The sequence below is a fragment of the Pan paniscus genome, chromosome 2 (assembly GCF_029289425.2).
Source record: "Pan paniscus chromosome 2, NHGRI_mPanPan1-v2.0_pri, whole genome shotgun sequence".
In the NCBI taxonomy this organism is placed as follows: domain Eukaryota; kingdom Metazoa; phylum Chordata; class Mammalia; order Primates; family Hominidae; genus Pan; species Pan paniscus.
The window spans coordinates 126,916,510-126,938,809 of record NC_085926.1 but is presented as its reverse complement, the minus strand read 5'-3'; the positions used below and the strand labels follow the sequence as shown (position 1 = coordinate 126,938,809).

General features: G+C 52.3%; 2 protein-coding genes across 27 annotated transcripts in view; one reads left to right on the top strand and one right to left on the bottom strand.

Annotated features, from left to right (window-relative positions):
* The window catches only part of EFCC1 (EF-hand and coiled-coil domain containing 1), a 40,137-nt gene extending 37,094 nt beyond the window's left edge, over window positions 1–3,043 (bottom strand). For all 3 annotated transcript variants that reach the window (XM_034957308.3, XM_034957307.3, XM_057301891.2), the window contains exons 1-2: window positions 2,022–3,043; window positions 246–547 (exon numbers count right to left, since the gene is read on the bottom strand). In XM_034957308.3, the coding sequence (XP_034813199.2) occupies window positions 246–547; window positions 2,022–2,717 (998 nt within the window). In that variant the 5' untranslated portion in view covers window positions 2,718–3,043. The remainder of the gene's footprint in view (window positions 1–245; window positions 548–2,021) is intronic.
* CFAP92 (cilia and flagella associated protein 92 (putative)) overlaps window positions 1–22,300 on the top strand; it is a 121,005-nt gene that overhangs the window by 26,167 nt on the left and 72,538 nt on the right. For 6 of the 24 annotated variants that reach the window (XM_055110406.1, XM_055110405.1, XM_055110404.2 and 3 more), the window contains exons 3-5: window positions 13,455–13,748; window positions 17,923–18,113; window positions 19,012–19,225. In XM_055110406.1, the coding sequence (XP_054966381.1) occupies window positions 13,455–13,748; window positions 17,923–18,113; window positions 19,012–19,225 (699 nt within the window). Of the gene's footprint in view, window positions 1–8,594; window positions 12,812–13,454; window positions 13,749–17,922; window positions 18,114–19,011; window positions 19,226–22,300 lie in introns of those variants that run through there. The other 18 variants (XM_055110409.2, XM_055110411.2, XM_055110408.2 and 15 more) reach the window with 4 other exon arrangements.

Below are 22,300 nucleotides of genomic sequence, written 5' to 3'. Positions count from 1 at the left end.
GGGTGAATGGATGGACAGATGGATGGATAAATGGATGGGTGGGCAGATGGTTGCAGAGCAAGCAATGGAGCAGACTTATAACTTAAGAAATGGAGAACTGACAAAGGAATGAAAGAATACATGAATAAACGCATGGAGAAACTGCGGAACACGAGAGCGCGTGGGAGGGGGATTGCACACCCGAAGTTTGGGAAAATGGGAGCCGAATTGGGGCACTTGGGCCCAGGGCACGCGCCCCCGCTCACCTGTAGCGTTGCAGCTCCGCCTCCAGCCGCCGCACCCAGCGCTGCAAGCCGGGCACCTGTTGCGCCAGCGCCTCCAGCTCTCGCACGCGGTGCAGGCTGCGCAGCACCACCTGCCGGGCCTCCTCCGCGCGCCGCCGCACCTCGGCCTGGCCACGGCGCAGCCGCCCAGCGCGGGCCTCCGCCGCAGCCAGGGCGCCCTGCACCTGCCGCAGCTCCTGCGCCTGACGCAGCTCCCGCACCGCAGCCTCCGGCCCGCCGTGCCCCATCTCGTGGGTGCTCGCCTGGCTCTTCCAGAGTCCGACCTGCGGGGACAGGGCAGCAGGGGCAGGGGGTAAGTGCCCCAGCCAGATGCACCAGACGAACGCCCGCCACGACGGCGGTCCCCATGCCTCTGCACCCAGAAGCGCGTGAGCACGTTTCTTGCGCCGTCTGCTTCCGGGTGCCAGGCCCTTAGGTCCGGTGCGTCCAAGCTCCTTTAACCCTCGCCACATCCCCAGGGAGGCCCAAGCTCTAATGATTCCTCCTCATCCCCCACCCCCCAACGTTTTTTCACTGAAGGACACTGAGACAACGACGCCTGTATTCTGTTCCCTCTGTAGTACCAACCTCGCGACTCTTCTCGGCCTACTGTGTTGGCGGCGTTCAGCCTGCCGGGTGGCGGTTCCTCATCTCCTAGACTCCCCCCAGTGGCATTTCCAGCCCTTCCCGTGCCTGCTCACTAGAGGCTTTTGAGGGTGGTTTCTATCTGTCTTTACTGGTGTGTTCCCAGAGCCTAAAACAAACCTGGCACATAGTAGGTGCTCAATAAATACCAAGCATGAGAGATGCTGGAAGACCGTTCAGGCGCATCCCATGGCTCCCCGTACGTTACTTGGGATTCCACATCAGAGGAGTGGTTTCCCGCCTCCACCCTGGCTTCCATGCACACCGACACTGAAAACCACACCTTGCCACTTCCCTGCACTCTGCAGTGTCCTGAGCTAAGGCGGGGTCATATAACGTCAGTTTCTTCGTGGCCTGTTGTCGCCTGGGGTAGGGGCTGTTCCTTTCCTCCTCTGACCCCTGCGGCCCAGCACTGCCCTTGGTGCTCGGCTGGCACAGTGCTTAAGTGTTTGTCGACGGCTCCCAGATGCTAAGGCTGGGTCCCTATCTCACCCCATGGTTTCTTCTCAATAGCCCAGAGCGGGTCTGGTTCCCGCAGGCACTTGGTGGCCCGTGAGTGCCTGATCCACAGTGTGAGCCACACTGTCTGTTTCTCACTTGTCTCTGTTTCTCCCACAGGGAGCCCCATAAGTCTTTGCTGATTGACAGAAGGAGCTGTCAGTCTACCCCAGGAGGCAGGGATATCCCTAAAGGTGAGGACAGGGCCTTCTTCACACTTCTGTCTCCTAAACCTCCCAGAAGCCTGGCAGGAAGGAGAGAGAAAGATGCTTGTTGAAAGGGAATATGTGAGACTACCCAGACAGGTGCAATTCCTAGGTTAAAGGGGCAAGACGCGATGATGTGGGGGTGGAGCAGAAAAGTGGGGTATGGTTGTCTGAGTGTGATTGGGGTTTTCAGGAATGGAATAGGTGGTAAGAATAGGGTTGGGGACTGGAGTGGAATGGGGAGGAACAGGGGCAAGATGCAAGTGGGCTGATGCGGAGTGGGATGGTGTGGCGCTGCCCTCTGTCTCCCCTTCCTCTGACTCTGTCCCGTCAGGCTCCGCAGCCAGCCAGCTTTTAGTTCGAGCCCTCTCCCGGGCGTTACCACCCTCCCTTCGTGGCCGGCGCGCACCTGCAGTGCTAGGCAGCGCGCATCACTGCTCTGCAGCGCGGCGCGCAGGTCCTCCACCAACTCGCGCAAGCTGCTATTCTCCTCCTCCAGCCGCGCAACGCGCTCACAGTCAGGACCGCTGTCGGGGCCAGGCGCGCAGGGCGGGCGGCGGCGGCGGCGCGGACGGCGCAGGCGGATCTGCGTCTCGATGTGCTCGCTGAGAGCGCCGCGGGGCAGCCGGGGCCCCACACGGGTGCCAAAGTAGCCGCAGAGGCGCGCGTGGAACTGGCGGAAGGTGAGCTCCGGCGGCTCGGCGCGCAGCGCCAGGCGCGCCTCTTCGTCGGTATCTGAGTCCCCGTCCGTGGTCAACTCAGCGGCCGCATCCCCGGGGGTCACATCTCTGGAGTTCCCGTCACCTGCTGCCTGCCCGGCCGTGGTGGCCCCCTCCGCGCGCAGCCCCAGCACAGCGCAGAGCGCGCGGAAGTCGGCGCGGGGCAGGCGGCCGGCGCCGCGGCAGTCCAGGTGGTGGAAGACCTCCTGCAGGTACTGGTCCAGGCCGGTGGCCAGCACCACGATCTCGTTCTCCACGCCGCGGTCCAGCCCGTAGTGGTGCGCCAGGGCGCTCAGCAGCCACTGCGTGCGCCGCGCAGGTCGCCGGTACGGGTCACCTCCCGCGCCCTCCATGCCGGCCTCCGCGCCCGCGCTGACCGGCTCCATCGCTGCGCCGCGCGCCTCGCTCCTCCGGTCCCTCCTCCGGTCCCTTCGCCCCGCCACTTCCAGGGGCGGCCCCAGAGTTTCTCGAAAGGAGGGGCTTAGCGGTCGCGGTCTGGTTGGAGCGGCGCCGGGGACCGTGTCCAGCAGCTGCGCTGGCCTCACAGTGCGTCTGGTTTACCCCAGTTGCTTTGGAGGGGCCTGGGGTAGGGGGTCCAGGAACCCTCGGGACCCCGGCAGCGCCACCAGTGCCCGGTCGGCGTCCGGGTCTGGCTTCTCCGCGTGACTCCCACGCTCTCCTCTCCTCACTCCCGGGGCGTTCCTGGCGTCTGCGCTTTTCCTCCCACTCCCGGCCGTCCACTCTCAACTCTCTCCTCCCTCCGCCCCGCCCGCCTGGCGCGGAGAGTTCGCCCCGAGACCTGGGCGAGGGGTTGGCGCGGGATCCGAAGCCCAGGAGGGCCTTGGGGGTGGCGGCCTCGTCCGGTTGCTGGGGATGTGCCCCCACACCCAAGCGTCACTCTTCCCCCTCTTCCCGGAAGGCCTTTCGAGGGTTGCCTGGCAAGCCTGCTCTCGCCGCCCTGTAGCCGTAGGTGCGGAAAAGCCTCCCCTCCGCTTAAATTCAGCTACTGGGTTTCCGAACCCACTTCTTGTGCCACCATAGACCGTGCAAAGAGCCCCAAGTAGTAACTGGGAAAGAGAGGGAAACAGGCTTGGAGAGGCAAGGGGTCTAGGTTAGGGGCACCCCGCTGGTGAGAAGCCCATCTGAGATGAGCCCTGTGCTAACTGCTCTCTCCCGATCCCTGTTGGGGGTGGGGATAGGACTCTCGGGAAAGTGTTGTCTCCCGGCCCTGCCACCTTTGTGCCTGCGGGTGCTGACTTGGCAATGGGATCCGAGTTCCATCTCTTGAGCTGGGGTTAGGTTAACAGGTTGATGATTGGCTGATGTTTTTTTCTGGTGTTTTAGAACACATTTCTGGAAGATGAAGAAAAACCTGCTTCTCTGGTGAGTGCTAGACTGTGTTCCCTTTCTTTTTCACGAGAGGGGTGCAGTGATATTGTGATATTGTCCACCTGTTACCTGCACCGGGAACGGTTATCCAGCCACGGTACCCAGCCATGTTGGAGCAAGAGGCAGACTCTTCAGCTGTTCCTAGCTATAACAGATACAGAATCTTGCCTTGTGGATAACTCTGTGAGTTTAAATGTAAAATCTTGCCGTTTGAAAAGCGATAGCATTCTGTCTCCTCTGCCACAGTATCCCAGAATCAGCACGTTGTCCATTTGGCAAATTCGTACTTGTTCTTGAAGGCTTTGCCCAGAGTACATATCTGCTGGGAAGGAGTTAGAGGCTTCTCCCCAAGCATTTTGGACATACTCTTTTAGGTTTGTTTTTAATTATAAAAGTAATGGCAATTTGACAAAGTTTTTACATCACGTCCACTTCTTGGCTTCTACCTTCGAAAGCCACTGTGCACAGGATGTTCACTGCATCATTGTTTATTACAGTGAGAAACTGGAGACAACCTGGTGTCCATCAAATCAGCTAGGACTCAGCAAACGAGGATGAGCGGACACAGCAAGCCACAAGCTGATTATGCACAACACTGATGCTTACATAACAAGAACAAAAACACACAAAACAATACTAAGTATTTTCTACTAGGACATGTGTATGTGAGTGCACAGAAGAAGATGGAGGGATTCATAAGTGGATTCAGTGGTTCTTTCTGCAGATGGGAGACACTGCAGTATTTCCCTTTTGTTAAGATGTTCTCATGTGTTTCTTTTTCTTGGCCGGTCGCGGTGGCTCACGCCTGTAATCCCACCACTTTGGGAGGCCGAGGCGGGTGGATTGCCTGAGGTCAAGAGTTCGAGAACAGCCTGGACAACATAGTGAACCCCCCATCTCTACTAAAAATACAAAAAGTTAGCTGGGCGTGGTGGCAGGCGCCTGTAATCCCAGTTACTTGGGAGGCTGAGGCAGATGAATCGCTTGAACCTGGGAGGCGGAGGTTGCAGTAAGCTGAGATCCTGCCATTGCACTCCAGCCTGGGCGACAGAGCGAGACTCCGTCTCAAAAAAAAAAAAAAAAAAAAAAAAGAACCTGATTTTATTTCATGTCAGCCCTAAGAGCTGGTAGCCCAGGCAAGAGTGCAACACCCTCCCCACCCCCCATCCCTGCAGCTGGTGAAGGAATCCTTTGAACAGTAGCTTTCCTGGGCCAGTCAATATTGAAAAGAAAGCTTTTAAATGTCTTGCTGGGAGCCGTTGCCGGCCTCCACTCCCCTACAGCTCAGGGAAGTAAGGGTTGATAATGGTTTGCTGTCAGGCCTGTCTGTCTGCCCTGCGGTGTTACCAGGCACCTCTGAAATAATTCTGGTTGCATCCACAAGGTTTTTGTTTAAGGTTCAAAGTGAGCAAACTCAGAGGTCTCCTTGCGTTCTTTTGTATGAGCTGGGGGGATGGGCGTGTGTCTGTGTGGGAGAGAGTCAGGGCTGTGGCAAAGAAATGATTTTCTGAAGTCAGTTCAGTATTGTTTGAGCCATTTCAAATAGTATATTGTTTAAAGTGTCTTTTAAAGGTCCGGGAAAATGCTAAAAAGCAAAAATCATCCACCATTCTGCCACCAAGAGAGGATCACTGTGTATTTCTGATGTATTTATTTCCAGACTTTTCTATGTATTTGGGCATGAAAGAACTTTTTGGAGTGATTGAAATACTCTATCTTCATGGTGTAGTGGTTGCATGACTGTGTACATCTGAATTTTACAGTGTGCAAATTGTAGCTCATTCAACTTGACATGAAAAGCACAGTGGAAAGGGCGCCATTGGGATCTTTCTTTGCACAGGAACTGAGCTTTGTAAACAGCTTGGCTGTGGTTTCTTTGCAGACACTGCTCCAGAGGCTGCTCTGTGCTCCCTGGGGATGAACTATAAGGTGCTTTGTCATCCCCCACAGATGCCCACTGAGGTGGTTTTCAGCTTTTCTCCGCAAAAACCATACTGTGAACAGTTTGTGCCATATCTTGAGTTATTTATTACTGGGCCAAGGAGTATACATATTTTATAAGCTTGTGGTATTATCAGACTGTTTTTTGGAAACTTGTGTTGTTCTATCCAGAGCCCAGAACTGTCTGGGAATGTCCTTGGGCCATTATTTTCAGTGTCATAAAGCTTTTGGGTTTTTAGGGGTCTTGGTTAGTAGATTTGCTTAGTGTTCAGACACCAAGCTTTACTTCTATTAAAAATAGGCCTGTTGTTAGGCAAAGATGTCTTAGATACAACACCAAATGCATGATCCAAAAGAGAAAAAAATGATGAATCGGACCTTCATCAAAGTTCAAAACATTTGCACTTCAAAAGACACTATTAAGAAAATATGACGAACAAGAGACTAGGAGAAAATATTTGTAAAACATATGCCCAATAAAGGACTTATATTCCGAATTTACAATGAACTCTTAACAACTCAGTAACAAGAAGACAAACAATCCAATCAAAAAGTGGGTGAAGATACAGACATTTCACCAAAGAAGTTGTATAAATAGCCAACATGTGCATAAAACAATCTCAGTATTCTTGTTAGGGAAATGCACATGAAAACTATGATGAAATACTATATTATACTCATGAGAATAGCTGTAGTGAATAAAACAGGCAATAAATCTTGTCAAGAATTTGGAGAAACAGGAAACTTCATGTTGTTGATGGGAACATAAAATGATGCAGCCCCTGTGGAAGACAGTTTGGCAGTTTCTCAAGAAGTTAATCACAAAATGACCATATGACCCAACTCTTCCACTCCTAGATATCGACCCAAGAGAGATGAAAACACATCCACACAAAGACTTGTGTGGGAATGTTCATAGCAATGTTGTTCATAAATGTCTAAATGCCCAAGCCAAATGCCCATTAACTGATGAATGGATAGGCAAACTGTGGTCTGTCCATACAATAGAATATTATTCAGTCATGAAAAGGAATGAAATACTGACACATGCCTCAACATAAATAAACCTTGGAAACATAACGGTAGGTGAAAGAAACCAGTCACAAAGTCAGAACACATAGTGTCTGACTCAATTTATGGGAAATGTCTAGAAAAGACCAATTTTTAGAAACAAAGTAGATATGGTTGCCTAGGACTGGGAGTTGGAACAGAGATTAATTATAAATGTGCATGAAGTCTTATTGGGGGATGAAAATGTTCTAAAATGAATTTATGATGATGATTACAGCACTAGGTAAAGTTACTGAAAATCATTGAATTATATGCTTGAAATGGATGGATTTTATTAAATAAAAAATACTTCAATAAAGCTGTTAAAAATGGGGAAGGGGCAAGAAGAAGGTGTATGTAGCTGATTCCCAATATGCTTCCAGCTGCCAGAGTCTTGGGATAGCTTCAGGAAGGCCTCTACATAACCTGTGGGAGCTTGGGAACCCTCCAGCCGGCAGAGTAAGGATGAAGGGATGGATTGTTCAGTGACCTTGAACACCTCCTGCCCCTGGATGCTTGTCCCTCTGCTTACCAGAGGTACAGTCCGTGTCTTCATCCCCTTGAAGTGGGGCCAGCCACATGACTTGCTTTGGTTAATGGCATGTAGCAGAGTGACATGGTGCTGGTTCCACGCCTAGGTCCCAAGAGGCCTTGCAACTTCTTCTTTGCCCTCTGGGATCCCTGCTCTGAGAATGCCATCTGAGAAAGCCAGGCCGGGCTATGGGGAGATGAGGCACCACATAGAAGGAAGCTGGTGTACCACTGGGGGCGGGGGAGCCCATGGAGGGGAACCAGCGGGCCCACGAAGAGCCAGCAGCAACTGCCAGACATGCAAGTGAGGACTTCTGGCAGCTTCCAGCCATGTTGGTCCTCCAGCTGAGCACAGCATAGGGAGTGAGCCCAGGCGAGGCCAGCAGAGAACTACTCAGCTGATGCATGGAGTGGTGAGAAATAACAAGTGTTTGTTTGACGCCATTAAGTTTGGGGATGGTTTTTACTCAGTAACAGATAACTGAAACAGAAGCCCCCCCTTCCTTTGCTTCTGATCTGCCAGCCCTGAAGCCATCTTCACTGAGGTAGGGTTGTAGACCCACCACTCTCTCATACCTGAGTAGTGGGTAGCACACCTTTGCCCTCACTTCATCCTGTGATGCCCTAGGTCTTGACCCAGACACCATCTCTCTCAGGGCAGTGGTTCCATATTCTGGTTGTGCGATACAATCTTGGTGGTAATTTAAAAATATGGCTCCGGCCTGCATGCAGATGACAGTGTGATTTAAAAACAGCCTTTTCGCCCCTCTCCCCTCTCCCCTCTCCCCTCCCCCCTCCCCCCTCTCCCCTCTCCCCCTCCCCTCTCCCCTCTCCCCTCTTTCCACGGTCTCCCTCTGATGCCGAGCCAAAGCTGGACGGTACTGCTGCCATCTCAGCTCACTGCAACCTCCCTGCCGGATTCTCCTGCCTCAGCCTGCCGAGTGCCTGCGATTGCAGGCGCGCGCCGCCATGCCTGACTGGTTCTCGTATTTTTTTGGTGGAGACGGGGTTTCGATGTGTCGGCTGGGCTGGTCTCCAGCTCCTAACCGCGAGTGATCCGCCAGCCTCGGCCTCCCGAGGTGCCGGGATTGCAGACGGAGTCTCGTTAACTCAGTGCTCAATGGCGCCCAGGCTGGAGTGCAGTGGCGTGATCTCGGCTCGCTACAACCACCTCCCAGCCGCCTGCCTTGGCCTCCCTAAGTGCCGAGATTGCAGCCTCTGCCTGGCAGCCACCCCGTCTGGGAAGTGAGGAGCGTCTCCGCCTGACCGCCCATCGTCTGGGATGTGAGGAGCCCCTCTGCCTGGCTGCCCAGTCTGGAAAGTGAGGAGCGTCTCTGCCCGGCCGCCATCCCATCTAGGAAGTGAGGAGCACCTCTTCCCGGCCGCCATCACATCTGGGAAGTGAGGAGCGTCTCTGCCTGGCCGCCCATCGTCTGAGATGTGGGGAGCACCTCTGCCCTGCCGCCCCGTCCGGGATGTGAGGAGTGTCTCTGCCCGGCAGCCCTGTCTGAGAAGTGAGGAGACCCTCTGCCTGGCAACCACCCCGTCTGAGAAGTGAGGAGCCCCTCCGCCCAGCAGCCACCCCGTCTGAGAAGTGAGGAGCGTCCTCCCTCCTCGTCCGGGAGGGAGGTGGGGGGGTCAGCCCCCCGCCCGGCCAGCCGCCCTGTCCAGGAGGTGAGGGGCACCTCTGCCCGGCCGCCCCTACCGGGAAGTGAGGAGCCCCTCTGCCCGGCCAGCCGCCTCGTCCGGGAGGGAGGTGGGGGGGTCAGCCCCCCGCCTGGCCAGCCGCCCCGTCCGGGAGGCGAGGGGAGCCTCTGCCCGGCCGCCCCTACTGGGAAGTGAGGAGCCCCTCTGCCCGGCCAGCCGCCCCGTCCGGGAGGGAGGTGGGGGGGTTAGCCCCCCGCCTGGCCAGCCGCCCCGTCTGGGAGGGAGGTGGGGGGGTCAGCCCCCCGCCCAGCCAGCCGCCTCGTCCGGGAGGGAGGTGGGGGGATCAGCCCCCCGCCTGGCCAGCCGCCCCGTCCGGGAGGGAGGTGGGGGGATCAGCCCCCTGCCCGGCCAGCCGCCCTGTCCAGGAGGTGGGGGGGGCGCCTCTGCCCGGCCGCCCCTACTGGGAAGTGAGGAGCCCCTCTGCCCGGCCAGCCGCCCCGTCCGGGAGGGAGGCGGGGGGGTCAGCCCCCCGCCCGGCCAGCCGCCCCGTCCGGGAGGGAGGTGGGGGGGTCAGCCCCCCGCCCGGCCAGCCGCCCCGTCCGGGAGGGAGGTGGGGGGGTCAGCCAGCCGCCCTGTCCGGGAGGTGAGGGGCGCCTCTGCCCGGCCACCGCTACCGGGAAGTGAGGAGCCCCTCTGCCCGGCCAGCCGCCCCGTCCGGGAGGGAGGTGGGGGGGTCAGCCCCCCGCCGGGCCAGCCGCCCCGTCGGGGAAGTGAGGGGCGCCTCTGCCCGGCCGCCCCTACTGGGAAGTGAGGAGCCCCTCTGCCCGGCCAGCCGCTCTGTCTGGGAGGGAGGTGGGGGGGGGGTCAGCCCCCCGCCCGGCCAGCCGCCCCGTCCGGGAGGTGAGGGGCGCTTCTGCCCGGCCGCCCCTACTGGGAAGTGAGGAGCTCCTCTGCCCGGCCACCACCCCATCTGGGAGGTGTACTCAACAGCTCATTGAGAACGGGCCATGAAGACAATGGCGGTTTTGTGGAATAGAAAGGGGGGAAAGGTGGGGAAAAAATTGAGAAATCGGATGGTTGCTGTGTCTGTGTGGAGAGAGGTAGACATGGGAGACTTTTCATTTTGTTCTGTACTAAGAAAAATTCTTCTGCCTTGGGATCCTGTTGATCTGTGACCTTACCCCCAACCCTGTGCTCTCTGAAACATGTGCTGTATCCACTCAGGGCTGAATGGATTAAGGGCGGTGCAAGATGTGCTTTGTTACACAGATGCTTGAAGGCAGCATGTTCGTTAAGAGTCATCACCACTCCCTAATCTCAAGTACCCAGGGACACAAACACTGCGGAAGGCCGCAGGGTCCTCTGCCTAGGAAAACCAGAGAACTTTGTTCACTTGTTTATCTGCTGACCTTCCCTCCACTATTGTCCTGTGACCCTGCCAAATCCCCCTCTGCGAAAACACCCAAGAATGATCAATAAAAAAGAAAAAAAATAATAAATAAATAAAAATATGGCTCCTGTTCCTATTATTTATTGCACAACAAATCACCCCAAAACTTAGTGGTTTAAGAGAGCAACAATTTGCTTATAAATCTACAATTTCTCATGATGGAGACAGCTTGTTTCTGTTCCTCAATGTCAGCCAGGGTGGCTCAAAGACTGAGGGCTGGGATCATTTGAAGTCTTGCACTCTCATATGTCTGGGGGTTGAGGCTGCAATTGGCTGGGAACCGTCAGTCACAACAGTTTCATGTGGCCATTTCACATGGCTGCTTGGGCTTCCTCACAACATGCTAGCTGGATTCCTAGCATGAATACTATACCTCAAAAGAACAGGGGAGAGGTAGATGGAATTTATATGACCTGGCCTCAGAAATCACATAGTGTCATTTCCTCTGCACTCTTTTGACTGAGCCAGTCACAGAGGTCTGCCCAGTTTCCAGAGAAGGAGACTAGACCCCCCAACTGGGTGGGAGGAATGTGAACCTCACAATGCCTGCCGGAAGATTATGTGGGAGGGGATCTTTTGAGGTGGCTGTCTTTGGAAAATACAATCTGCCACTGGTTTCTAAGCGCCACCCCTGGAGAGTCACTTCCACAGGTCTTTAATGAAGCCTCAGAATTGTATTTTTGACATGTAGGTGTTTCCAGTGCACATCCAGGATGGCACATTGGCCCTTGGTCCAAGACCTCTGGCCTCTCACTATTGAGCTTGGGAAGAGATTGGCTTCTGTCCTAGGTGGTGATGTGATCTAGGAACCTTTGGAGGGAAACCAGCCTCAGGCCAGTGGGTAGGACCTGGGGAGCAGGAGGCCTGATGTCTGTCCAAGAGTGGTGGTAGTGTTGAACTGCCCTTGTTAAAGGGCCCTTTTGGGGGCTGGTGTATCTGAGTAGCTTTGTATTCTTCCAGCCCTTCATGTGTCTCCTGAGCACTTCCTGGCATATAGACAGCAGTCTCCAGGCTGCTGCAGGTGGGGTGTGGGCAAGGTGGTTGCCGTTCTCGTGCTAGGAGTTTGAACCCACTCCTCACAGGGCCCACTGCCATTTGGTGTCTTCCCTCACAGCTGTACTTGAGGCTGTTTTTCAGACTGATTGAACCCGAGGAGTATTGGAGCACCCAGTATTAAAGGGGCTGTCCCATGCCCTGAGAGCGGTCTGGGGAGGCATGCACTGGGAGGCTCAGGACTTGGGTCTCAGCCCCAGCTGCGCCACAGTTTTGCTTTTTGACACAAAGTAGGTCATAGCTCAACTCAGCTAAAGTTTTCTTAATAGCCAAGCTTGTGTGTAGCCTCAGCTCCCATTCTCTTGAACAAACTGACTGCCGGAGCAGGGTGCCCTCCCTCAACAGAAGACCTGCCTTGGCTCCCCATTGCCCATAGTCCTGTGCCCTAACCTGCCCTGTGGGGCTATGTACCATGGGCCCTGCACACTGCTACAGCCTCGCCACCCATTCCTGAAACTTGCCATGCCCTTTCACCTCTATGGGCCTTTGCATATGCTGTTCCTCTACCTGGGATGCTTTCTCTTGCTTTCACCGCCTCTGCCTAGTCACCCCCCAGATTTGGCTTTGCTCACTTCCTCCATGAGGCCTACCCCAGCCCTCTGTCCCAGACGCTTGCTGTGCTGAGGTCCTCTACATTAGGAGTCGCAGCCAGGGCTCTCAGCTTGGGTGGTTTAGCAGACGAGCGGAGGCTTTGGAGTCAGGTAGTCCGGATTTCAACACAGTGCTGCGCCCTACTTGCTGTGTGACCTCAGGCGAATCGCTTCACCTCTCTAAGCTTTGTTTTCTCATCTCTGAGTTGGCGCTCATGATCACTAACCAGAATTCTCATGCTATTTTAAGGACATCAGCGACAGAAGCAGAGAATCTAATGAGAGGGATCGTGGGGAGGTCTGGTTTTTAAGGACATCAGCGACAGAAGCAGAGAATCTAATGAGAGGGATCGTGGGGAGGTCTGGAGTTTGCAGAGCCCACAGCTTCCTTTGCTTTTATTAAAGAATGGGAGGTGGGAGCTGATGGAGGGGGAGGAAGGAGCCATCAACCCCTACCTCCCATCGTACGGGCAAGGACCAGGCTTATAGTAGGTGCTGACGTTCCGAGTAGAAACTCCTTAATGAGTGAATGCATGAGTGAAGGAATGAAGGCAGCTGGTTTCTGAACCTGGATGTAGCCATTTGACAAACTGCGCGCAGGGGCTGAGGGGGAAAGCCCCGCCCCGCGGAGCCCCGCCCCCAGGCCGCACGCCCTCGCGTCTCCTAGCAACCGCCAAACGTAGCTGAGTGGCTGGGCCTGCGGCCCTCCCTGCACCCGCGGACGCTCCTCTCAGTCTTGGAGTCTCTTCGCCCAGGTGGCTGTGGATCCGGTACGGGAGTTGCCGCCGCGGTCCAACTCCCCGCTGCCGCCCAGCGCATCCACTCGCAGGTACCGCCAGCACCTGGAGGGGAACCCCGACCCCTGCCCCCACCTCGGCCGCCGCAGCCCGGGACTCTTCCCGCCTCGCCTCGACGCGTGTTCCCTCTTCGGCGTTTGCCCGGCGTTCCGCCTCCATGGGCCTGAGCTGATGCCCCGAGCCCAGCACCCAGTGCACATTCATGTTCTGTCTTGGGGACAGGGCTTGCCCTCCCCGACCTCGCCAGGCTCCTGCACGTGCTGCCCCCGGCCTGGTTTGCCTCTCCCCAAATAGCAAACGCATCTTGTGCTTAGGCGCAGCAGGCCTGCCTGAGCAGACGTCCCCTCTCCCGCCTGGTGGCTCCCGGGAGCTGCTCACCTGGGGCAGGCATTCCAGAAGCCCGGCGACTGACTCCTGGTTAGGCGAAGGAAACGGGGTTGCTCGTCGTCGTGCTTACTGCCAGCCACCCTTATCTGTTGTTCCTTCATCCATTCATTCTCTAAGTCGATTGAGTACCGACTGTGTGGCAGGCAGTGAAGGAGCCCCGGCGTTCATCTAGGAGCAGGCGGGGGAAGCAGGGAAGAGAAGGGTGGGTGCTCCTGCAGGAGGCCGGGCTTACCTCCTGGAGCAGCCCTGGAATACAGGCGGGGACAGCCTTCACTTTCTCCCTGCCAGGAGCGCCGGCGGCCAGCAGTGCGCTCTGCAGCATGTCGCTACATGCCTGGGAGTGGGAAGAGGACCCCGCAAGCATAGAGCCCATCTCCTCCATCACTAGCTTTTACCAGTCCACGAGCGAGTGTGACGTGGAGGAACACCTGAAGGCCAAGGCCAGGGCCCAGGAGTCTGACTCTGACCGCCCGTGCAGCAGCATCGAGTCCTCATCTGAGCCTGCCAGCACTTTCAGCTCCGACGTGCCCCACGTGGTCCCCTGCAAATTCACCATCTCACTGGCCTTCCCTGTGAATATGGGTAGGTGCTAGAGCAGAAGGTTAACACCCTCTGAAAAAAGGAGGTGCATGACTTTCTGCAGGAGTTTAGGGCGCATACACCCCACATCCTCTCTCCACCTGCCCCACCCCAAAGCGGGCTGGCCAGTGCCAGCCAGGAGCAGAGGTTGAAAAGAAACAGCAATTTTAGGAGAGGCCCAACTGTGGCTGCATCAGCTTCACATACTTAATCCTCTCAACAACCCTAAAGCAGGTGATGTTCTGTCTGCTTTTTACAGAAGAAAAAAAAAACCATGGAGAGGTTAAGGCATTGATTCTCACAAGCGCTTGTGCATCACCTAATACCTTGTTTAAAATACATTTTCCGGGAGTCTGAGGCAGGAGAGTCTCTTGAACCCCGGAGGTGGAGGTTGTGATGAGCAGAGATCACGCCATTGCACTCCAGCCTGGGCAACAACAGCGAAACTCTGTCAAAAAAAATAATAATAATTCTTTTTTTTTTTTTCTTTTTTTTTTTTTTTTTTTTTTTTTGAGACGGAGTCTCGCTCTGTCGCCCAGGCTGGAGTGCAGTGGCGCGATCTCGGCTCACTGCAAGCTCCGCCTCCCGGGTTCACGCCATTCTCCTGCCTCAGCCTCCCGAGTAGCTGGGACTACAGGCGCCCGCTACCACGCCCGGCTAATTTTTTGTATTTTTAGTAGAGACGGGGTTTCACCGTGTTAGCCAGGATGGTCTCGAACCCCTGACCTCAGGTCATCCACCCGCCTCGGCCTCCCAAAGTCCTGGGATTACAGGCATGAGCCACCGCACCCGGCCAAAAAATACATTTTCTCTGATCTGTTGAATCGATCTCTGAATGTAAAGGTGTATCAATTAGCTATTGCCACAAAAATGCGGTGCAACAAACCCAAACAAGCCCCCAAGCTCATGGCTGCACACAGGAACCTGAGGTTCTCCTGGAGGTGCTGGGCGCTGGTCTAGGCTGGGTTCTGCAACAGCTCAGCTCTGCTTCAGGCTGCTCCTTTTCCTCCTGGACCAGTGGGCTATCCTAGACCCCTTCTTGTTCTAGAAACACGGACACACACAGGAGGGCAAGCCTAGCCCCACAAACACTCCTCAAGTCTTTGCGTGTCTCCCACCTGCTAGCATTTTATTGGCCAAACCAAGTCACATGGTTCCAGCCCAATATGAGGGGAGGAGACAAGTAGTACTTCACATCTCGATAGACCTTGCTTTGTTTTGTTTTCATCTGCTTACTTGAACTAGCCCACCATTATGATTTCAACTTCTCCTGGTATTCTGTCGATGGTGTAAGTTTCTTGTATGGGTTGGAACCCCGAGAGCGCACCAACAGACAACACGAGGCGGTGTGGAGCAACATGCGGTTTCAATGAACGCCTTGGTGCAGGCCGGCTGAGGCCTAAAATGGCGTCAGCCCCAAGTGAGGACGGGGCAAAGGTTTTATAGTCTCCTGTAAACAGGAAGTGTCCTAGTCTGGCGTTAACTGCTACGCTGTACCCGGATGGCCTCTTTCTCATCTTCATGTCTTCCGGCCAGGGTAGGTGTATTCCAGCCGGCTCTCCTCCTGCTTCTGCTATTTTGCTGGTGCACGCTGCTGACGTAAGTGGCCTTACGCCTTGGGACTAGGCTTGAGAAGGGAGGAGTTATTCATCTCCTTAAGCTTTCAGGCCCTGGGGAGAGTCTTACAGATGGTTGCTTCAGCTATTTTGGAGGCCGACTGGTTGGGTGTATAGTATGTTTAGAACTGCTCCATCTTCTTGGTGAACTGAACTTTTTGTCATTTTATGGTGACCATTCCTGTCTAAAATGATGCCTTTACTCTTGGGTCTATTGCTATAAAGCAAAAGAGCCTGGAAAAAGACATCTGGCAAATACCAACCAAAAGAAAATTGGCACTTGACCTCCTTTAGCCCTCATCTCTTTCACAGCATCTTCTAAGCGTGTTTTTGTTTTTGTTTTTGTTGTCCTCTAAAGGCATTTATAAAATGGATCTCTGTGGGGCAAAACTTCATGAGACCTTGTGTGCCTAAGAGTATTTTTTTATCATGCCAATACCTTTAAATGACATACCTTCGGCTCCACATAAAATTCTAGTTTAATTTTTTTTCCTTCAATACCTGAGTATTTACAGATGAGTACATAAATGTTTCTTTATATAAATTATTTATTTATTTATTTTTGAGACGGAGTCTTGCTCTGTTGCCTAGACTGGAGTTCAGTGGCACAATCTCGGCTCACTTCAACCTCCACCTCCCAGGTTCAAGCAATTCTCCTGTCTCAGCTTCCAGCAATTCTCCTGTCTCAGCTTCCCAAAGTAGCTGGGACCACAGGCACATGCCACCACGCCCAGCTAATTTTTGTATTTTTAGTAGAGATGGGGTTTCACCATATTGGTCAGGCTGGTCTTGAACTCCTGACCTTAGGTGATCCACCTGCCTTGGCTTTCCAAAACGCTGGAATTACAGACGTGAACCACCATGCCCGACCTATAAATTGTTTATTTCAGAGAAATGAGATCCTACAACTTACTTTAAAATTTTTTGACATGATTTAGATTATCTTTGAGAATATGATCAAGGATACTTGTTTTTGTTTGTTTGTTTTTAGACAGAGTCTCCCTCTGTCACCCAGGCTGGAGTACAGTGGCGAGATCTTGGCTCACTGCAACCTCCGCCTCCTGGGTTCAAGCGATTCTCCTGCCTCAGCCTCCCGAGCAGCTGGAACTACAGGCACATGCCACCATGCCCAGCTAATTTTTGTATTTTTAGTAGAGACGGGGTTTCGCCATGTTGGCCAGGCTGGTCTGGAACTCCTGACCTCAGATCATCCTCCTGCCTGGGCCTCCCAAAGTGCTAGGATTACAGGCATGAGCCACTTTGCCTGGGCAAGGATACTTGTTTTAATTTTGTTGTTTCATTTTAAACACCTATATATTAACAGTATTCCATTATATGTCTCTAATTTATCCTACCCCTTATTGGTGGATATTTGAGTTGTTTCAAATGTTTTTCTGTTGCAATTCTGCGATAGACATTCTTTACATACATTTTTGTGCATATATGTGGGCACTTCTGTTGCCTGTATTCCAAGAAGTAAATTTGCTGGATTGAAAGCATGTATTAATAGTTTTTGATAGATATTGTCAACTTCCCCTTTAAAAGGGCTAAATAACTTGCCTTTCTGTCTACAGAAAATGAGAGGCTCTGTTTGTCCACTTGCTGGCCCACCTGGGATTGAATCAGAAAAGGTCTAATGCTACCAGAGACTGGCAGGAGAAGCTTCACTCCAATCTCTGCACAAATGCTAACTATTTTGGTAGCAGAAAAATTAATGCTGCAGCAGTCTCCTGGGGTTAAAAATTTAGACTTTAAAAACTACAGCTTTAAAGATAGTCATGTTTTTATAGAATGATATTTGGATTAAATGTTTATGGAGCTTCTTATGATGTGAAAAGCCCCAACCTAGAGTGTGGAGTTTAAGCTGGAGTGTAAGCAACCAGGGGTGGGGTCAGGGGGCTCCTTGGGCTCTGGACTCTGGCAGAAGCCCATCTGTACCTTCCACATCCTGTCACCCTATCCACCCTGCATTGGGTAGCTTCACCCATGACATTTTTGTGAAGCTGTTTTCTCTGTCTGTCTGGAATATCTGCCAGCTTTGCTCCTCTAAGACTCTGCTAAGGTCCCCCTGGGAGGCCCACCCCACCCTCCCCATGCAGAGTTTGCTCCTCCACCTTCGTTCTTCACAACCTTGTTCCTGCTGCTATTATTGCACAAATCACATTGTACTGTGATTTTTTTTTTTTTTTTACCTGCTTCTTAGGGCCAGGAGGGACTAGGGTAAGGCAAGTAGGGCGTCTCTCCTAATAACATCTGACCTGGCCATGTGATTTCACTTTAACTCTATCACCTTTTTAACCCTAGGCCTACTAACCAACACTCACTCTCCAACTGAGACACTCACTCTGAAAACCATGCACTTAAATTTTGCACTCAGGTGCCCAGTCCAGGTCGTGCTACTCTGCTGGCTAGGAGCACTGGACCTGTACCTCCTTCCCCAAGTCGGACAGGCAATGTGGAGTGCTCAGCCTCTCACAACATCAAGCTCCAGGGAACTGGGGAGATGGGTCTGCTTTTCCACATGAGGTTAAAACGAGACTTTTTCAATCTGTATCTTCAAGGCCAGAAGGGAAAATATGCAAGTTTGATTGAAAAATATAAGAAACACCCTAAAACAGACAGTTCTGTTACAAAGATGCGTCGTTTTTACCACATTGAGTATTTCCTTCTGCCGGACGATGAAGAACCTAAAAAAGTTGACATATTGCTATTTCCAATGGTGGCCAAAGTATTCCTGGAGTCAGGAGTAAAGGTGCGTGTGTGAGTGTGTGTGGCCTTGTGTATGGTCTGATGCTCATCACGAAAAGTGTGCTGCTCCATGGATATGCAACATCAGCTCCACCTCCAGCTTGCTAGAATTGGAGGATCCCGGGCCCCACCTCCTGAGTGGGAATCTGCACTGGCCTGATCATTCCAATTACTGACTTTTTTGTTGTTGTTGAGTCAGAGTCTTGCTCTGTTGCCCAGGCTGGAGTCGAGTGGTGCGATTTTTGCTCACCACAACCTCCGCCTCCCTGTTCAAGCAATTCTCATGCCTCAGCCACCTGAGTAGCTGGAATTACAAGCGCGAGCCACCATGCCCAGCTAGTTTTTGTACTTTTAGTAGAGATGGGATTTCACTATGTTGGCCAGGCTGGCTTCGAACTCCTGACCTCAAGTCATCCTCCCGCGTTGGCCTCCCTAAGTGCTGGGATTACAGGCGTGAGCCACCGCACCTGGCCTATTTTTTATTTAGATATTTTACCCAGTAATTTCCAGAATGTTTCAAAAGTTTTTGTAGTTCTTGAGATTTCTTTTTTCTGTGTGTGTGCATGTGTGCAGACGTGTGTGTGCATGTGTGTGTACACACTACCTGCACACACACACTCCTGCCAGTGGTTTGGCCCTGGGTCATTGCTTAGAAGCAATCGAGGAGGATGCTATTTGCAGGTAATTACTTTGATTTTATTCTTCCTAAGGAATTCAAAAGTCTGACAGGGCCCAGCACACAACGCCCCATTTTCCCTGAGCTCAGAGCCTGGAGAGTGACCAGGCACTGAAGTCAGGCAGCGCTGCTGCTGAGGGCCAGGCTGGGGCTGGGGCTTGCTCTGTTCGCCACGGCCTTTGCACATCTTTCCCCAGTTGACATCTCTGAATGTTGTTTTACACAGACTGTGAAGCCGTGGCACGAAGGTGACAAAGCCTGGGTGTCGTGGGAGCAGACTTTTAATATCAATGTGACAAAGGAATTATTAAAGAAAATAAATTTCCACAAAATCACCTTGAGGCTCTGGAACACTAAAGACAAGATGTCAAGAAAAGTCAGATATTACCGATTAAAGACTGCCGGCTTCACAGACGACGTGGGAGCTTTTCATAAGTCAGGTGCTCTGGTTTTATTTGAAATGGTTCTGGAAGCCTGGGGCTTACTCACTAGTAACAGCATAAAAGCCAGTGTCTCCTGGTTTCCTTCATCTAATTGGCATGTGCACACACGGGTTTTGCAGATGTTGCAGGGCATCCCACCAGGCCATGCTGTGGTGACAGGAAGTGCCACATAGGGGAGTGAGGGTGTGGTGGGCAGTGTTCTTGAAACTCCACCTTTTGGGCCCTTCATTCCAGGGCAGCTCTGACACAGGCACCCATCACCAGTCTGGACTAGTATTATATGTTCACTGAAAAAAAAAAAAAAACCAAACTTAGAGGATACCAAGGAACAAAAGAGAAAACTTAAAAATCCCACCACCCCAAGCCAATTGTCTTAAGAGTCTCATGTAGACTCTTCCAGACTCATTTGTGTAAATATATCAATATCAGAAAGTCTTTTTTTTTTCTTTCGAGATGGAGTCTCGCTCTGTCGCCCAGGCTGGAGTGCAGTGGTGCGATCTCGGCTCACTGCAACCTCTGCCTCCCCAGTTCAAGCCATTCTCCTGCCTCAGCCTCCTGAGCAGCTGGGACTCCAGGCATGCGCCACCACGCCCGGCTAATTTTTGTGTTTTTAGTAGAGACGGGGTTTCGCCATGTTGGCCAGGCTGGTCTTGAACTCCTGACCTCAGGTGATCCACCCACCTTGGCCTCTCGAAGTACTGGGAACACAGGTGTGAGCTACTGTGCCCAGCCAATGTCAGAAAGTCTTTTGAACTCATTTTGAAGGAGAGCCAGGAGGGATCGAAAGATGCAGGCTTTGAAGCCAGACGGTAGAATTCAGTCCTGTCTCCATCTTGTACTTGTTGGTGACTTGGGCATGTTCCTGAACATACGTTTCTCATCTGTAAAAAAGGAAAAATAACTAGTACCTGCTTCACTGGAATACTGGAGGCAGGTTGACCGGCGTGGTCCACCTGGGTGCAGGCAATGAGGGTGTGCATTGTCTATAGAAAATTTAAGAACTGTAATTAAATGCTACTAACTAAACTATGACATGGCATTAATTGTAAGATGCATCCTGATGCTTAGAGATGTTAAAAATTTAAAAAAGGCAGGTACAGTGGCTCATGCCTGTAATCCCAGCACTTCGGGAGGCTGAGGCAGGAGTTTGAGACCAGCCTGGGTAACGTGGCAAGACCCTGTCTCTATAAAAAATTTAAAAATCAGCCCAGCATGGTGACGTGCTCCTGTAATTCTAGCTTCTTGGAAGGCTGAAGTGGGAGGATTGCTTAATCCTGGGAGGTCGAGGCTTCAGTAAGCTGTGTTTGTATGACTGCACACCAGCCTGGGTGATGGAGCAAGACCTTATCTCAAAAAAAAAAAAAAAAAAAGTAAAACAGATGTACATATTAGAATCAATGATATATGGTACTATTATCGTTGTCAGCACCTTCCAGACGAGTATAATTATCCTCAATTTTGTGTGGCTGGAAAGCCTTGCTTTTCTCTGATTTTCCAGCCCACCTTCTCAAGGAGCCTTTCTGACCTTGGAGGCTTGGAACTTCCCACTTTCAGTCTTTCATTTATGTCCAGGGTTTCTTACTCTTGGCACTATTGACATTTTGGGCCAGATAATTCCTCGCTGTGGGGGCTGTTCTGTGGATTGCTGGGTGTTTTGCAGTATTTCTGGCCTCTACCCACTAGCTGCCAGTAGTAGCCTGCCAGTTGTGACAATCAGATTTCTTCAGACATTGCCAGATGTTCCCTGGGGGTCAAAATCGCCCCTGGCTGAGAAACACTGATATATATACCTACACTACAAGTCGTAGGCTTCCAGTGTGAGAAAATGGGATTCAAGGTAATTTTTCTCACCTGGACTATAGGAAAGAACCATGTCCTCAAAGTGTGGGCTGTGGACCACCTGCATCAGATGCTTACATGCAGATTCCAGGCCTGTTTGGATCTGCTGAGCCAGACTTTCTGGTTAGTATCTGCCCTGCAGTGGGCTTTCACTGGAGTAGGGTGTTGAGGTGGGAGTATCAGGAAGGATTCCTGGAGGAAGGGCCATAGTAGCAAAGTTTGGGTGGGTAAAGGGAATTTGGTGGCCAGAAAAGGAAGGAGAAAAGGTGTTCTAGGGCCTCCTGCTATGAGTATTCTTATTGATTGATTGAGACAGTCTCACTCTGTTGCCCAGGTTGGAGTACAGTGATGTGATCATAGCTTACTGCAGCTTTGAGCTCCTGGGCTCAAGTGATTCCTCCTGCCTCAGCCTCCTGAGTAGCTGGGACCACGGGTATGTGCCACCACACATGGCTACTTTTTAAATTTTATCTTTTATAGAGATTGAGTCTTACTGTGTTACCCAAGCTGGTCTCTAACTCCTGGTCTTAAGCAATCCTCCTGCCTTGGCCTCCTAAAGTGCTGGGATCACAAGCGTGAGCCACTATGCCTAGCACTGTGAAACGTTGCAATGACAGCACCTGCTCCTTCCTGAACCCTGTCCCAAGCTTAGCATCACTGCTTCTTATTTAAATAAGTTTTTCCCCATTAAAAAAGCAGTGTGAATTCACTTTGTAAAACAATTTAGATATCACCTAGCAAAAAAGAGAAAAAATTAAAACCACATGATTCCTGTCCAGAGATAGCCATTGTTAACACTTTTCCTGTGAATCTAGTGTACATGTTGTCTTAAGTCCTGCCTTTTCTCACGTAAAAAGATTTCTTACAGAAACTCTTACTTCTTGGGAGTGCAGAAATGCTGTAAGAGTTCTGTCTCATGTTATGAAGGGGATAGGATGTTTCTTGGATGCCTGGTAGGTCGCATGCCAGAACTTGTTAGCATTCAGCCTGCTGGTCTTGAAGAAACATCCTAATCTGACTCAGTGTACTAGTCAGTGTTCTCTAGAGGGAAGGGCTAATAGGATAGATGTATATATGAAAGGGAGTTTATTAAGGAGTATTGACTCACATGATCACAAGGTGAAGTCCCACAATAGGCCGTCTGCAAGCTGAGGAGCAAGGAAGCCAGTCCGAGTCCCAAAACCTCAAAAATAGGGAGGCCGACAGTGCAGCCTTCAGTCTGTGGCCGAAGGC